At 51.7% G+C, this 18,049-nt stretch overlaps 1 protein-coding gene and 1 long non-coding RNA gene across 2 annotated transcripts in view; one reads left to right on the top strand and one right to left on the bottom strand.

Moving 5' to 3' along the window:
* SYN3 (synapsin III) overlaps positions 1 to 18,049 on the bottom strand; it is a 422,306-nt gene that overhangs the window by 18,331 nt on the left and 385,926 nt on the right. The window contains exon 7 of the mRNA XM_079141614.1: positions 5,148 to 5,290. Within this exon, the coding sequence (XP_078997740.1) occupies positions 5,148 to 5,290 (143 nt within the window). The remainder of the gene's footprint in view (positions 1 to 5,147; positions 5,291 to 18,049) is intronic.
* LOC306660776 lies at positions 9,140 to 14,243 on the top strand. Its single transcript, XR_013763746.1, has 3 exons — positions 9,140 to 9,495; positions 9,940 to 10,018; positions 10,217 to 14,243. It is a non-coding gene; the product is annotated as an uncharacterized lncRNA (long non-coding RNA).

Genomic DNA, 18,049 nt, shown 5'->3' on the forward strand with positions numbered 1-18,049 from the left:
GTTAAAGACTTGGTCCTCAGCTTAGCACTGTGGGGAGGTGGTAGACTCTTTAAGAGGTGGGGCCTTGTGGAAGGAAGTTAGGGGGTTATTGAGACACCGGTCTTTTTCTTCCTTCACTCCCTGGGTGCCAAGAAGTGAGCAGCCTCCTCTGCTATGTGCTTCTGCCAACCCAGACCCAAAGCAAGAGGGCTAAGTAACCATGACATGAGAGCTCTGAAACCAAGAGCCAAAATAAACGTTTCCTCTTTTTAAGTTGATTTATGTCAGGTCTTTTGTTACAGTAACAGAAAGCGGACTCACATACCTGGTCTCTCCTTTTTGAGGAGAACTAGAGCCAGGTACCCCTGGTGATTCTGGAACTTTTTTGTAGGCCTCAAAATGTAGGAAAATGATTTTAGAGACAAGTGGTGAAAAGCAGGAAGTTCTGTCCTGTGCCTGATTTCCCACCCTTCTCCATTCCTTTTCTGCAGCTTTTCTGGTCCAGCAACAGCTAACCTCCCTTCCAGTGCCCGCTGCACACGGCCCCTTCCTGGGGTCATGACTGGCACGGGCATCCTCCCCTAGGCCCGGGCAGCTTTCTCCTCCAGCTGGGACTCCCTACGCTCTGCTCATACTTGGGCTTCATTTGAAACGTGCCTTCCCTCCAGCCCACCACACCTTGCACCAGGCTCTGCCATGCTGATCCCATCCCACTTGTAACAACTGCTTTAGTGTCTTGCCTTTCTTGGTGTAGGGAAGCCCTGAGGGCAGGGCGTCTGTTTCAGTGCATGCCCAGTGGGACCTGGCAGGTAGTAGGTGCTCAGTAGCTGCTGACTGCGTCAGGGAGAGTGTATTTGTGGGGGAATCCAGACAGACCACCAGTCACTGTTGCCCCTCTACACCCAGTGAGGACCAAGAAAACGGGCTTAAGCAAACAGCAGAGGTGAAGCCGGCCATCTTAGGGTTTAGGGAGGGTATGTGGTTAGATCAAAGAGTGAACTGGGGAGAGGGATTGACCCAAGAATATGTCTTTCTAAAAGAGGAAATCAAATGGTAAGTGCTGAGAATTCATGGCAGCCACAGAGCTATAATGACAAAGAGGTGCAGGGCCATCCATAAGCTCCACCTGGGATCACTTGGACTCAGTTCAGCTCAAGTTGTTCCAGTTCAGTTTGGCAAATGCTCACAGGGCCACCCAGCATCCCGGGTCCTGGACTCGTCTGAGACGACTCTCAGGCTGCTAGGGCCTTTGGAGCCAGTGGAGAGCCGTGGCAGGGTCTGCAGTGTCCACAGAGTTAGGAGCTCCGGTGAGAAGGTAAGAACTGGCTGGAGTTAGGCAGACATGAGTCTTCATCTTGGTTCCAGGACTTTCTAGCAATATGACCATGGGCAACATCTCGAGTCTTTATTTCCTCATTTGTAAAATGGGAATGGTTGGTACCATAAGACAGGGACTTGTGCGAGTGAAGGGACACATTCCCATAGACCTCTTCGCACAATGGGAGCTACTATTATATTTAGTAAGTGGACAGAAGACAGGCAGGCAGTCTGGGGACTGAAAACTAGCCAGATGGCTTTCCTCCCAAGAGGAAACGCATAGTGACGGCTGATGTTTGAGGGATGCTTTCTGTGTCTGAGACACAGATCCTGGGGCTTTATTAGTACTGGCTCATTTCGGCCTCTCCAAATCTAAGGAGATGGGCATTGTTTTAGTCAGCTTTTTCGCTGCTGTGACTAAAGGACCTGACCAGCACACTATAGAGGAGGAAAGGTTTATTTGAGGGTTCACGGTTTCAGAAGTCTTAGCCCATAGAAGGCCGGCTCCATTCCTCGGGGCTCAAGGTGAGGCTGAACATCATGGTGGAAGAGTGTGGTGGAGGGAAGCAGCTCACATGGTGATCAGGAAGCAGAGACTCCACTCTCCGGATACAAATGTGGACACATCCCAAAGCCACGCCCCAATTCCCACCTCCTCCAGCCTCCGGTAACCACTCAGTTAATCCCATCAGGGTTAGTTCGCTGACTGGGTTAAGACTCTCAAGACCCAATCGCTTCTCCTCTGGACCTCCCTGCGTGTCCCACACGTGAGCTTTTGGGGGACGCCTCACATGCAAACCACAACAGGCCTTCTTCTGCTTTTTCCTGCGGTGTGGCAGAAGCCACCCGACTGTGTTATCAACTCTGTGTTCCTAACCTTGACCTTCCGTGGCAGAGCCCATGGAGCCCAGCACAGATGGAGCAAAGGAGGTCCTGTCCTTGGCCTGAACGGGGTGACAGAAGCCTCTACCTGTGGGACAATTGTCCCGCCCCGCTTGGGCTGCTAGAGCCAAGCCCTGTAGACCGAAGGCTTATCCACAACAGCGCTTCATCTCTCACTGCACTGCAGGCCAAGAGGCCCCAGGTGGAGGTGCTGCCCACTCGGGGTGTGATGAGGACCCACTTTCTGGCTCACCAATGGCGCCTCCTCGTGCATCCTCACTGGGTGGAAGAGGCAGGTGTCTTTCTGGGCCTCGTTAGAAGAGTACGGATCCCATCCTCAAGGGCTCTGCTCTCCTGATCTGATCCCCTCCCAAGGGCCCCTCTTCCCCGAGACATCACCTCGGGGGTTGAGACTCGACCTGTGCCTTTTGGAGCAGGCAGAGGAAGAGGCGCTGAGGAGCTTCGACCCAGTGGGGAGAGTGTGACTGAAGAGGAGAGGAGCCGTTCCGGCACTGGGCTCTGGTGGGAGAGCCTGTCCCTGGGCAATGGGTTGACAGGCTGGACCGGGCACATGGATGGTAAGTCAGTGGCCGGCCGGCCGGGGGAGCAGGACCTTCTCTGTTGGAGGGGGAGGTACAGGTAAGCAGTCAGGGAAGGCTGAAAGGAAGTACACCGTCCCAGATAAAAGTCCATACACATGGATGGACACGCAGAGAAGTAATCATGGACGTGCATGTTCGTGTGGGTAAGGATCACCCTTGGATTTCCCTGCCGTATCTGATGAGAGAATCTGAAAGCTGTGATGCCTTAGTAGCAAGAGTCATGAAGGCCCTGGGCGCAGGGCAGGATGTGGGCCTGAGGAGGCTGGAGTGGTCAGCGCGGGGAGGACATTCCATCTGAGCTCTGATGCGAGCTGCCGTCCTCGGAGGCAAACAACCCAGGGTCCAGGAAAGGCCATAACGTGTGACAAGCCGGAGCTGTCAGGCCAGCGAGGCCCGGCATGAAGAATGAGGCGGTGAGGTAATCCTCAAGAAAAGAAACTGGGACAAGACATCGTCAATGTCAAGTGTGAACTCTGACAATAAGACAGGAGGAAATGATATCATGAGGGATGGCGCGGGCTCAGGAATGTGTTGGACTGCCTCACTGACATGCGCCCCGACTCAGAGGGCAGGGAGGGGACTTTGGTCACCCTGAGGACATCTGGGAGCAGGGGCAGCTCTGGTCTGCCTCGTGGGTGGAAGAGGGTGATGGACGAGGTAGGGCAGACGGATTCCTGGAGAAGGGGCTCCCTCCCTTTCCTGGGACTACCTGCCAGTCATCTCCTCCAGTGCCCCAGGCAATGGCAGAGTGCAGAGGTGACAACAGAGACCTGAGGGTCCTCAAAGTCTGAAATCACCATCTCCCTTTACACAGGTCTGCCGGCCCCTGGCCCAGGCAGTCCAGGCGGTGCAGAATCAACTCTAGGCCCTCCCTAAGTGGACCTGCAGGGCCGTGAGCAACGGGACTTTCTTTACAGACGCGGGAGGCAGCTGGATTTGGCCTGTGGACTGACTTGCTGACCTGACCCTCGGGCACATGCTACTCTGCATAGAAGCACGTGGACAGAGAAACTTCCTGACCGTCTAGGACAACCACGGCCGTCTTCAAATGTGGAGCCACTCACAGAGTCGGCACTGCACAAATGCTTGGCAATCAGACTCTCCTGGTTCTCAGAGGTCTCCTCGTTTCCAGCGGAACATTCCAAAGTGAGGGAAATAGAGGAACAGATAAGACCTCTCCAAAGAACGCCATCCGGCCTCCTCCAGAACTCAGCCCCAGGGCTCCCTCCACTGCTGAGCCACTGCAGGGCGCAGGCGGGCTCTCCCTTCCGTCTCCCATTCCCCCCTTTAGATTCAGGACTCGCATTCCTACTGGGGACTGGCCCTGGGCGCACGGCACGCCTTCCCGCTGGGACCCTCCCTCCGGGCCGTGCGCCTTTCTCTAACCAACAAATGCGTGACCAAAGCCGGATGAATCCTCGCTGTTCCACGGAATCACAATCTTGGGATAAGCACGGAAGATGATTAGGACGATTCCTTGCCAAGGGCGGTGCCATAGAAGTTGCCTGTCATTTCTGGCTCTCGGATTGCTGGGGCTGCTCTGGATCTTAACATTTCTAAAATTGGTAATTTGGAGTTTTTTTGTTTTTCTAAGTTTCTTATCACCCATTGTTTTCTAGTACATTCCCATTTAAAAAACAAAAACAAAAAGACACACCTTATAATAGTCAGACATGGTTTCTGTTGCTTGAGCCAGAGAAACCTGATGTCGCCTTTGGTCTTATAGGTTCCAGAGAAGCCCCCTTGCGGCCTCACAGTCGCCAGCTCAGCTCACGAGAACTGAAGACGACCCAGATCCTCGGCAAGGCATTCAGAGGCCTGCTTGATATTTCCCCAGATTGTTTTCAGGTTTTTTTTTTTACTGCCAAGATTGAACTCAGGAGCACTTAACCACTGAGCCACATTCCCAGCCCTTTTTTGCATTTGACTTAGAGACAGGGTCTCACTGAATTGCTTAGGGCCTCACTAAATTGCTGAGGCTGGCTCTGAACTCCCCATCCTCCTGCCTCAGCCTCCCGAGCTGCTGGGATCACAGGCATGCGCCACCACGCCCGACTTCTTTTGGTTTTGACTGCAAAGCAAACTCACTGTGCCTAGCTGCAGTCCCACAGACACGCCAAGCATCTTTCTTTCTCTGAGGGGAACAGCCCTTGCTTGGGTAGAGAGTTCTACCATGGTATCAGCCATGACACACTATGAGCCCCTCAGCCTCAGGGCTCAGAGAGGAAGAGCAGGAAAGGAGACAGGAAGGGCCAGCCGTGATGTGCAGAGGGAGGCCACTGGTTTTGGGTGGAGGAGATGGCAGCAGGACACTTCCCATCCCTGTGGCCCCTGTCCCAGCTCCCCCAGCCCCTCCTGGGGACTCACATGTAAGCCTTGTAGTTGGATCCGATTTTCTGGATGCGAATGTCGTACTTGGAGTCAATGAAGGCCTCGGTGGTGGCGTAGGTTTTGGCCATGGCCACCATGCTGGTGATGTCCTGGTAGTCGTGCTGGTTCTCCACTTTGATCTGTGTGGGAGGATGAGGGTGTGAGGGCCGCCTGCCCGGTACCAACCGAGCACCCACCCAGAGCCAGGAGGAGCTGTGGAGAGGCGGAGACTGAGAGGGTCACGTGCCCAGAGTGGGGACAGACACAGAAGCAATTCATGGTGCTGCCTAGGTGCACAAGGTGGAGGAGGAAGGAGTGGCCCCATGCGGGAAGTCAGGACCCCTCAGTGGAAGGGGTTTGGAAGGACCACTGTGGGGTGCAGCTGATCTCAGGGGGCGCAGCAAGAGAGCATGGGGTCAGGAGGGTGGGGACCGCTGGACGGGGGTTGTGGGGAAGAATGGGCCTCAATAGCTCTAATGGGAAGCTCAACTTTTAGCCTGAAGGTTCTGGAAAGTCACAGGAAGAGGCTGAGGAGTTCAAAGAGTCAGTGGTTTACTTTGTGTTTTTGAAAAATGACTCACACTGTCGTGTGGTGGGTTAAGTGGAGGAGTGTGCTGGGGACCCAGAGGGCACAGACAGCGGGTGTGCTGTCCCTCCAGGCCCCCTGCCACTGGCCGTGGGGCCCCTGCTTGTTCCGGTGGCTCTCTCTCCCTTCCCGCCTCACCCCGACAGCAGAGGTTCTGACGTGGGCCAGCACAGGCGGAGTCCAGAGGCCTCTGAGTTGGTGTGTGAGGCTCCCTCCCAGCCCTGCCCTGCCTGCCCCTGAGTCTCAGCGCTGACCGCCCCACGCCTCCCAGATGATGCCCACCTACGTGTGGCAACCTCAGCGCCCTGTGAAGGGACTTCACCTCTCTCTGGGCAGCAAGGCCAGGCAGGCGGGTTGGGCATTGATGGGCAGGGGCACTTGGAAGATGTGACACTGAGATGCCTTGGCTTGCCCAGGGCCGGACGGCAGCCAAGCCCTGAGCTGAGAGGGATGCCGGCCGCCAGGTCTCCAGGTGGAGGCCTGCTGCTCGCGCGAGGGCTGAGCACAGGGACCAGCTTGGAGAGAGCTCGGCAGGCCTTCCCGCTTCCGAGCCCTCTGGGAGCAATGACTGCGGCCCGCTTTGCAGAGGAAATACAGGAGGCCAGCGGCGGGTCCCGTTGTCCGTCCCTATCAATCTCCTCGGTTCCCCACTCCCCGCTTGGCCTGGGTCCCTCCACTCTAGGTGCTAATCTTCTATGGCTCTGGCTGCCGGCCGGTCCTCCTCCTTTAGTAATAGGACTCCTGAGTTTCAGTGGGTTCCTGGTGTCTCAGCGAGGTTCCTTTGGTCTCCTGTGCAGGCAGATGCGGTCAAGTTTCCAGGTCCAGTCAACAGGCCCTGAGCAGATGGGATGTGAGCCGCCTCTGCATGGGCCACTGGAGGTGAAGGAAAGTCTCCCTTTTTGGCTCTGGCTGGGACATGGACAGGGTGGTCTGATCAGGAGCAGCCGTCCTGGGCCCTGACAAGGAAGCCATGTGTTGAGACTGGCTGAGAAGCAAGATGGCGGGTGTCTGGGGCCCCAGCTCTGGGAGCCCCCTCTCAGAGCGTGACTGTGCGTGCTCAGACTCTTCCAGGAGAGAGAAGGCAGCTTTGATTTGTCCAGGTCACTGTTACTTTGGTCCTGGTTGAAGCGGCTGCTCTGTTTCTGCCATGTAGCTTTAGCCTCTTGCTTACCCTTGGATCAGCCTGATGGAGGATGGACCACCCTGCCTTTCAGCCCCCTGGTTACCCCCACACTGTCTCTCTGGCTGTCTGTCCATCCTCACGGAGCACACCTCAGGCTCACCCTTCAGATTTGGCTCCCCTCCCTTCCGGTGAAAGTGCGTGGCAGAGGTCACTTTGACGTCTCGATGTGCATCCCGTAGAGGCTCTTGGCTCTTCATCCTGCCTTGGCACTCCACGGCAGCCCAAATCCGTGAGCTGCCTGAGGTTGGTTTCCACCCCCCTTCTGGCACCTTCTTCCATCTATATTGCCTTGTCCATCTTCAGCTTACACCTGGGGGTCTGGTAGAGGAAGTTGGGAACCAGGATGGAAGGTGAGAGCTCGCAGGGACAGCTTGTCTAATTCCCTGGTCACTGGTGGCTTTGGAGAGGACCGGAACTGCTTCTGCACCTGGGTTTCCTAAGACGGTGCAGCACCCGAGGCTACCTGGAGATGCCCATTTGTCCTCGACATCCACTCTCCTCTATTTCTACAGCCCCCAAGCACCGTGATCTGGGGTGCCCATGAGCATCTGGCATAAATGTTGCACCCCCCTTCTCCCTGGTATGTCACGTGGCCACTTGACCATTTTGACACTGGGTGTGAGCAGAAGAGGGGCATGGGCTTCCAGGGAAAGGAGGGCTTTCCACTTGCGTCTTCCTCTTCCAGTGACTGGAATGTGGACTGCCTTGGGCTGGGTGGCTGAAGGATGCTTGATCCACAGTATGGAGGGCGCCTGGGTGCTTGGAACCACAGCCCTGGGCAGCTTTTGCCATTAGATGAGAGAGAAGGTCCATGTTACATCCTGGCAGTTGAAGGCCTCCTGGTGGTACGGTGCCTGGGCCCCGCAGAACCCAGGCTGCCCCTGGAGCCCCTGAGCCTGTCTCCGCACTGGACCGTGAGCTTCCTGGGGACAGAACAAGCCTCGTTCCCAGTCACGACACTGAAGCCTGGAGCATCGCAGATGCCGGAAGGTGCTTCTGAGATGAACGGTAAGAAGGCTGGATGAAGACCCTCCCATAACTGGGGGAGGGACAGGGGACTGGAAGGAGAGAGAAGGGTGCTCAGAGAAAAGGGGGAGAAGGTGTTTCAGGGACATTTATGTTGTATAAGGTAAATGCTTGGACTGGGTGCTATGGGTCAAAGGGACACAGCTTCTGTCTCGAGTCTGGGACCCTGGAGAAGCGGGCAGGAGGTCTGGAGCCTGGGTGGGCAGAGCTGGAGGGGACTCTGGGAAGGTCGTCAGCCAGCAGGTGGGTGGGGTCAGAGGGTGGGGCGCTGGCCCGGCAGGGAGCCTGGAGCCTGGCGCTCCCTTCTATTTACTGGCGGGAAAAACCTCTCCCGGGCTTCACAAAGAGAAGCTGAAAACAGGAAGCACCGAGCGAGCCGTGATCGGAGATTGCCCATGTGTGCGGAGGGGGGCCCGGCCAGCGGCCAGCGGCCAGCGCCCGGGGGCGGACACGGCACCGCGCTGGGCCGCTCCACGCCCATCTCCTCCTCCTCTGCCTTCCTTGCCTTCTGTCTTCTCCCTGCCTCCTCTCCCCTGGCCCTCTGCCCTCTCTCCATCCCGTTCCTCCTTCTCTTCCTGTCACCTCTCCTTTTATCTTGATCCTTTACTTCTTCCTGGTCCAGTTCCTCCTTTTCACCCTCTGGCTCTCTCCTCTCGCTCCCTGGCAGCTCCTGGCATCGCCTCCCTCCTCTGCTCTCCTGCCCCCCCCCTCCCCACTCAGCAGCCCCCCAGCTCTCCCTCTGCTGAGTTGCTCTATGCGCTGACCTGCTAACATTGTTTTGCCCCGAGGGTGAGTGAGGAGGGAGAGTGGACACAGAGGCTCAGAAACCACAGGGTCAGGATCTGATTCAGAATCTCCTGAATGGTATTCAGCTCGCGGTTCAGGCCTAGGGTGGGAAGGGCATCTGACCCTCAGGGACTGCCCACTGTTGGCTCCACATCTCCAACAACAGGGGGCTCTCTTTCCCTCTACCTGTGACTTTTGGTCCTGGGCATTGAACCCAGGTGCAGGTGACCACAGAGCCACATCCCCAGCCCCCCCCCCCCCCCCCATTGGAAATTCTTTTTTTTTTTAATTCTTTTTTTTTTTTTTTTTTTCTGAATTTTTACAGACTGCATTTTGATTCCTTGTCCACAAATGGGGTACATCTTTTCATTTCGGGTTGTGCACAATATAGATCCATACCGTTCGTGTAATCACACAGGTACACGGGGTGATGATGTCTCAGTACACCATCTTTCATACCCCTCTTCCCTCTCATTTCCCTCTACATAATCAAGGTCTCACTGAGTTGCTTAGGGCCTCGCTAAGTTGCAGAGGCTGGCTTTGAACTTGTGATCCTCCTGCCTCAGCCTCCAGAGCCTCTGGGGTTATAGGTGTGCCACCACATCTGGCTCAGAGAGCTCGATATTGAGTGAGATTCCGATTCCTCTTTAGGGAACCACTACCTGGTTTTACTGTATATTGTGCCAAGAGTGAATGAAAGGTCCCCATGGATGGTTTTAGCCCTCTGCCTGCGTCATCAAGTCCACTGGCAGGACGGCACAAAGGTACCTTATGATCTGGTAGGTTATACTGGGAGTGAAAGTTAATTCCCCAAGGAACTGGGAGAGCACAGAGTTTCACACACTCGGTTCTGTTACACAGTCACTTGAAATAATTCTCTGTGACTAAGCCACAGTGTGGTATACGGTCAAGTTGAGTCAACTCATTTCGTTTTCTATTTTCAGGAACAGTTTTCCTATGTTTGATCTATTTTGTTTTAAAATTATATAACCACATTTACTTGGTTCCAAAGTCAAAGTTAAAAAGCAAGGTACATTCAGAGGGGTCTAGCTCCCTTCTCGGTTACCTCTTCCAAAAGCACAATAATTAGATGAACGGATGAATGATGAATAGATGAATGATTGAATCTAATCCTCCAGATAAATGGACATTTAGCCAAGTCATTTGTTTAGCCTATAATTATTTAAATAATATCTAATATATTCCAGAACTTTTGCAGTGAGCTGGATAGGCCTTAGGCTCTCCCACTGACTCCCGAAGTACAGAATTTGGATGATTACACAGGAGGTAGGTTTGTATCTGGATAATTGGGTTAAAAGTATTTATTGATGTTTCATTGTCAGCAGAGAAAATCATAAGAGGGGCTGGGGCTGGGGCTCAGCTTAGAGCACTTGCCTAGCATGCATGAAGCTGTGGGTTTGATTCCCAGCACTGAAGAAAATTTTAAGAAGTCATAATGCTGCAAAGTAGTTGTTCTTATTAGAGGTAAGAGATAAGGAAGCTGAAGCTCAGAGAAGTAATGTAAGATCCAACAGCCAGAGTAAGCCATGGGAGGGGTCCCCCAAAATCACCAGTGACATGGACCTGAAGGGGTGGTCAGCAGGTCAGAGGACAGAACCAGTGCTGGAAGGTGGAAGGACAGCTGTAAACACGAGAACTGCCGGCTAGTGGGGTAAAGGTGTGACCGTCACTCAAGCCCACACTCGGAGATCTGGAGTGTCTAGATTTGTGTTTAAAGATGGCCTGGAGGCATTATCTTAGAAAGCTCCGCGTGGACCTTAGGAAAGCGAAGGTGTTCAGCTGCCTAACAGACATAAGGTAACCAATGGGCTCAAAGCTCCACTTGGATGTGAATCATAGACTCTGCATCCAGACTGCACAGGTAGACGATTTTCTTGTCATCATGCCCTAAAATACAGTCTAGCACTACTTATGACACATTCACGCTGCTTTAGGCATAAGGAGCAACCCAGAGGTGATGTGAAGGACACAGGAGGGTGGGTAGAGGTTGCATGCAAAGATTCCCCATTTATGTATGAGACTTGAGCACCTGCAGATTTGGGTGTCTGTGGGGGTCATGGACCCAACCCCCATGGATACCAGGGATACTGTACTTAAGCATAATTATTCAATCATTAAATAAATTAACCCACTTCCCCACGTGTTGGTATAGGTGCTTGCTATTTGGATCTGGAATGTTACCCAAAGGCCCACGTGTTAATGGCGTGGTCCTCGATCTGTGGTGCTGTTGGGAGGTGGTGGAACCTCTACGAGGTGGGACCTCATGGGGGGATGTTAGGTCACTGGGGGCATACCCTTGAAAGGGATATTGGGACCCCAGTCCCTTCCTTTCCCTCTTTTGCTTCCTAAGCACCACCAGGTGGGCAGCTGCTCTGCCCCATGATGTGCTGTTCACCACAGGCCCCAAAGCAGCTGGACCAGCTGACCACGAACTGGAACCTCCCAAACTGTGAGCCAAAATAAACCTTTGTTCTTTTTAAGTTGATTTTATCAGGCATTTTGTTACAGTGATGAAAAATGGTCTACAGAGTGTTTAAAATACAGCATGCCCTTGCAGAGCTTATTTTCTAGTGGAATGGTAGGGAAGAAAGATAAAAAATAAACATAGTTAATAGTATGAAGTCGTGGTAGAAATGCTATGGAGAAAAATAAAGCAGAGTAAGTGAGTGAGGAATGCCGGGTGGGAGGAGGAACCTCAAAGATGACGCTTGTGGGGAGATAGCTCTGAGCAGAGGTCCCAGTGAATTGAGGGCGTGGGCCAACCAGGCAAAGAACAGAAAATGCAAAGGCCCTGAGTCAAGCTTATACTGGGTGCTTTCCTGCGGAGACAGGGAGAGTCTTGTCTGATCTCTGCTGGTGAAACCACATCTGGAATATGTTGAGTAATTCCTGGGGACCATGTCGATTGGTAGATTTTAAGATATAGAAGGGTCTGGAACCAGCTTGTATTAGGAGTGGGTTAAAGAAGAGGGAGACCTAGGCCTACCTGCATACCTGTGTCAATACTTGGCACATGGCACGTGTTCTGTAAGTATTTGTTCAATCAGGGAAAAAAATAAAACCCCACACAACTGTAACTATTCATCCCTAGTGGAAAATACCCAATGGACTTTTCAAAACTGCTAAGAAATATATAATTTTATTCAGAAATCTTAGTGTTGTAATAATAATGGTTCTGCTATTTAAAATTCATTGTAATAGTAATAATGTTCATGCTATTAGGAGCTCAGGTTTATTTTCTTTCTGTGCTGGGGTTTGGACCTAGGGCCTTGTGCATCCTAGGCAAGAATTCTGTCACTGAGCTACCTGACCAGCCCTAGGAGCTGAGAGTTTTTCAGTGTAAATGAAAAGGCATGCAATTTGGAAATCAGAGAAATGACGTTAGATCTGCATTATCTAAAATTTGAATTCAAAATGTCATTATGAATTTATAAGACTTTTTTCTCTTAAAAATATTTATGAGTTTTCTCCTATGTATGTCAAAAAGGCCTGAAGCAATGGTCAATAAAATAGTAACGAACATATTTAGCACCCAGATGGTGGTGCCTAAAATCTGTATTTTTATTAAAGGCTTCTTGGGGGAATGGCTGATTCCAGGTTTTAGGGAGGAAATGTGTAAGATGAGCTTAGAATATTTCACTGTGGTAGAAATAGGGAAGCCATCCTGTCAAGATCGTAAATCACCCGGGAAGGGCTCTTACTAGCCACAGATGGGACAATTGGAGTATCAGAAAGAACAATGACTTCAATGGAATGAAATATATGAAATTGTTAAGAATTGTTAAGAAAAAGTCATTGGTCACTTTTTGCAGGATGCTAAGATACTATCTCATTATTCTGAAAATGGGAAAATAAAGGGAGGAAGAAATGTTCCTCTTTTTTGATGAATTTCAGCTCATAAATGCAGGAGAGAGGATCAGAGTGTTGTCTTTGGCAAAGGCTGGCGCAGTAACAAGGGAGGCCCGGTGATCAATGCGGAGGCAGCTGGGGGAGGCGGGCGGGTTGCTTCCCAATGTGGATGAGTCAGGCAGCACCTGGACTCAGACCCAGCTCAACATCAAAAGGAAATAGGTCACCAGATACGCTGCAAGAGGACCCCCACACCTCCTCCACCGCCTGCAACTCAGAACTGGACTCAGATCAAGTCTCAGCACCTAAGTATTGGTTCACCGGAAATGCAGGTGAGAGAGGAGCACCATGGAGCTGCTGTGGCCAAACTTGGGGAGCAGGAGATTCTGCAGGAAAATGATCTGTTTTCTCCCTCAGGAAATAAAGTGCACGCCCTGCCCCCACACAAAAAAAAACCAAAAAAAAAAAAAAAAAAAAAAGGAGGGGACCTGATATAGATCAGAAGGGACTTATGTCATACTCCCCTTGTGAACAGGCAGGTCTTGGTGGCATGTCATGAGAACAAATCCATCAGCATGGAGTTATGAACACTAACCAGGTATTAGACAATATTAAAGAATATTACAGTTTTAGGTATAATAATGGCATTTGGCTATGTTACAGCAAAAAGGTGGCTTCGTGTGTTGGAAATACACTCTGAAATATTGATGGGTGAAACGGCATGCTATGCAGGATTTGCCTTGAAACCATCCAGTGATCCACGGAGATGGGACGTAGAAGAGGGGATACCAAGGACGGTGGAGACGGACGGGCAGTGGCTGCCGGGGTGGAGAGCAGGTGTCGTGGAATGCAGCAGGGTGCGGGGTTCGTCTTGTGATGACACTAAAAAGCCGCTGAATTATATATTTTAGAAGGGAGAGTTATGAGAATCAGATCCCATTTTTCAAAAAGAAGAAAGGTAGCTGGTGTTTGAGAGGAAGTGTGGGAGGGGGCGGCGTGTGCAAGACCAAGCTGGCCACCCGTGGCTGATGGCTGAGGTTGGTGGTTGGTCCTTGGTTCTAGTTGGCCATTTCCCTTTGTGTGTATTTGAATGTTTCCATGAGAAAAGACTAAAAATAAGCAGGACTAAAGGAGGAAGATAGATGGGGTGCGGATGTCAATCTTTACTGAGAACGAGGTGGAAAGGGCCTATGGTAATGTATGGCAGGGTGCGGGACCCCCTTTTTGTGTCCCCTGGAAGAAAAGCAGCTTTGGTCAGTTTCCTCTAAGAGGAAAAGGGACGAGGTGTCTAATAGCTTCACAGCCAGGCTTGCAACCAAAGCAGAATGCTCCTGGGGAGGGTACTGTGACAGGCCACCAGTGTCAGCCCCAGAGTGCTGTGCAGAGGCTGGTGGCCTTTCTGTGCAGACTCATGGTGGACTGCTGCACGCACCACACCAAACGCTGCAGGCTGGGTGGCTTAAACGCTGGCATCTCTTTCTCACAGCTGCGGAGGCTGGGAGTCCCAGGCAGGGTGCTGGCGTGGTGGGGCCTCGGCTTGCAGAAGGCTGCCTGCTTGCTGGACGAGGGGAGGGAGAGTGTGGGCAAGCTGTCTGGCATTTCTTCTTATAAGGACACCGAGCCCGTCGCCAGTGTCCCGCTCTGGTGAGCTTGTCTGAACCTCCCCAAGGGCCCATCTCCCAATGCCCTCGCCCTTGAGGGTCGGGCTTTGACAAATGGATCTGGGGCAGTCCATAACTCCGTCCACAGCACCTTGTGTCCTCCTGTCCTTTCCTTAAAACACAATTCAAAGAAAGCCGTTCACAGGAGGCCAGTAAAATGCAATCCAATGATCGCTTTGATCCGTTTTTTTTTTTTTTTTATAAAGTTTTTATTTTTAGTTGAAAAAATAATATACATGTGTGGCAAAAAGAGAGTCCAAAATATAAAAAGGGAATCTGGAAAAATTCTAGCTGTTACACTCTCAACCCCAGGCATCCGGGTGATAAAATCTCTTTCTTTTTCTAGAAGTATTCTGTGAACAAAGCTGGGCACAGTGGTGCAGGCCTGTAATCCCAGAGACGCGGGAGGTTGAGGCAGGAGGATCACAAGTTCAAGGCCAGCGTCGGCAACTTAGCAAGATCCTAAGCAACTTAGCAAGATCCAGTCTCAAAAATAAAACATTGAAAGGGCTGAGGATGTGTCTCAGTGGTTAAGTGCCCCTGGGTTCAATCCCCAGTACCAAAAATTAAATAAATAGAAATATTATATGAACATAGTGATGTAAGGGGGTGTATAACAAACAGGTCTTGTCTGGCCTCGCTTTGGCAAGAAGGCAAAGAAGCCACCCACCAGGTTTGCTGTGACAGAGATGGTTACGGCTAAGAACCGTGGACTCGCCATGTGGGTTGACAAGGTCAGGCCACTGGAGATCAGAGGTTATTGAGATAATAATCTGTTTGGGACAAGTTACGCCAGCCTGGCTTCCCCTCCTCGCCCATCCGGTACCAGCTTCCGTGGGACACTCCGCAAAACTGAGGAGCCCTGCACAGAGAGATGGGGCTTGGCGAGCCGGTGCCCAACCCCCAGGCCATCTTCGGCCTGTACCCCACAGTTTATCCAGACCCAGAATGACAGCGTCTGTGGACCACCGGTGGGAGAAAGGCCAGCTCTGAGCGGCTTCAAATCCTCTCCAGGGACGCAGCAGCAGAGACACGGCCACCTCCACTGCCACCAGCCTGCCCTCAGCTACCACCCCTGCAGTCACCTTCTTATGAAATCCCCCTCGTTCCGGTCAAGGTCAGGCAGATCTGCTGGGCCTCTGGAGCTGGCTGGGGCATCGTGTGCCTGGCCGTGGTGCAGGCAGGGCTTGTGTGCGACCCAGGCCGGGTGACCAGAGCCCTGGCCTCCGACTTCCCTCCTTGGCTCAGCCCGGCCAGCCCAGCCTCTGTGCCTGTGCGCGCCTCTGCTTGGAGACGTCTTCCCTAACACCTTCCCAGGTGGCGGCCCAGATGGCCCCTCTGTGGGCTTTTCCACTGCCTGGGCTCCGCAGCTCCTCCTCCCCGCCAGCTCCGGGAGCCTCCACTGATTGCCCCTGGGGACTGTGAGCCTCCTCATCACCGTGGACTATTGAAATCTTACCGGAGACATGGTCTGAGTGTGCCTCCAAAGGTTCCAGCGGGAACCCCAGTCTTTGAGTGCTGGCATTAAGAGGAGGCATGGAGCCCACAAGAGAAGGTGCCCTCTGGGAGTGGCTGGGTCACCGGGAGCTGCCCTGGGCAGGAGGGAGCTCCCCGGGGGAGCCTGGCTAGTTCTTGGGGAGGGTTGATATGAAAGAGGGTCTTGGACTTCCAAAACCATGAGCTCCCTTTACAAATTACCCAGCCTCAGATATTTTGTTATCAAAAGCAAAAACAGACTGATAACACTGTCTTTCTCCTCCACTGAATGCAAGCCCATAAGACCAGGAACCCGGAGTGTCTTGCTAGGAAGGCAATATAACAGCATTTAAGAAAGCAAGCTCAAATCCCAGCTCTGTCTGTGTGCTGCATGACCTTGAGGAAGTTACTTAACCTCTCTGTGTCTCTGTTTCTTCATCAACAAAATGTGAATAAATTGTTGGATTGTTGTTGAATATCAGATTTTAGTTGAACATTTGATGAGATACTATATGTAAATGATGCAAAAGAGCATCTGGCTTATCACAAGCATCTCTTTCTTCTTCTTCCTTCTTATACCATTATGCGCATCTTAGGGTTTGGCACACAGTAAGTACTCAATAAAATTTGCTGAAAAGATGAATGAAGGGGCCAGTCATGGAAAGTGCCGGGGGGAAGGAGCCTTGCTGATGCGCAATGGCCCTGCGGTTGAGACTGAAAGAGAGTCACAAACCTTACCAGAGAACCAAGATCTAACATCTTATGGAAATCGAGGGCACATCAGGATTCTTGGCTGAAGAGGGGTGGTTCACCTTCCCTTTGGGATGAACTCAGGAAATGGGGCCCATATCCTTCCCAGAAAAATGGTTTGGAACCAACCCCTACAGAGACGTATGAGTACAGCTGAGCTTCTCTGCCCAGTTTCAATCTCCTAGGAAACATTTAAGGCAAGTGTGACCAGCCGCTCACCCTGGCCAAATATATCTCCATCCAGGCCCAGCTTGGGGCGGGCTCCTTCCTGGTTATGAGGCTGAGACACACTTGTTTTTTTTTTTTTTTTTTTAAATAAAGATGACTGCATGAGATAGTTCCTGACCCCGGGTATTGACAAATTAACTCAAAGACGGGAGGATGTCTACCAAAAATAATAACTGTAGGCTCACGAAAGTGCTCTGTGGTCTTCTCTGGCAAAAAGTAGCTGGCAGAGTCCGCTGGATATTCAGGCCACTCCTAGTTCAAGATAATAAAACCACAAACCGGGCACACAATTGCACACTTGTTTTTCTGTTTTTATAACAGGAAGACAGGCTTCCAGCACATTCCAAAGTGCTATCAGCTCATTAAGAAACTAGTTAGCTGGGGAAAGAAGGCGGGGTTAACCCTGTCTACCCCTAGTGAAATTTTAACCTGTCTTGCGGCTCCTAGACTTGCATGGCAGGACTAAGTACAGAACGTCAGGCCGCATGCACGGTTCAGATCAGCCTCGATTCCCGAGCTCAGCAGCAACATGTGCAGAAACCCTTGAGGCAATAATTCTCAAACTGTGCCAGTGCAAGCCACCCCACTCAGAAAGTTTTTCACAGTGTTCCTGGGACAAAAAATACTGAATGATTTCACAATTTCATATATTAAGAGGAAAGAACTAACCCACCTAAGTGTTTATTTAATTGTTTAAAATATAAAAAAGTATGTAATATCGTTTCATTTTCAAGTGACTATAGTTATGTGCTAATGGCACGTGCGTGCTTGTTGAGCACTGCACAAATTTCCAAACCACAGGACACCTTCACCCTCATTTCCTGTTGCTCACTGGTTTTCACGTGGTACTTGCTTTTTAACACAACCATCACCAGAAAACCCGGCTTACCCAAGATAGGATGTTGGTGAACCGAGTGTGAGCTCCTCTGTGTACCCTGAACTACTTTGGCTAATCTGCCGTGTCTGATGGATCACAAGAATCACTGTGCTCCCCTTGAAAATTTAAAATCCGTGTCTGCTCCTGTGACTGCTGGCGCCCGGGTTGTCTGGATGCAGAGTCCGGACGGTGAGCCAGTGGTCTTGATTTCTTTTGGGGTTCTCATCCAGGAGTCTCTGGTGGACTAGCTTATGTGTTCTTCGTGGGACATGTAAGTTGGGAAATCCGGTGGTGGGAACATCCAGTAGCCTAGTCCACACTCTAAGCTGGTCTGCACTTTAGGAGAATTGAAAGACGTCACCACCTTAGGATGGCAGGACCGCTCTTCAAGATGGATGCATCTGACCCTGCTCCTCAGCACCAGCCCAGGAGGGTTAGTTAGCGGGGATGAGCCGC

This window comes from Sciurus vulgaris, assembly GCF_902686455.1.
Source record: "Sciurus vulgaris genome assembly, chromosome: 5".
Lineage (NCBI taxonomy): Eukaryota > Metazoa > Chordata > Mammalia > Rodentia > Sciuridae > Sciurus > Sciurus vulgaris.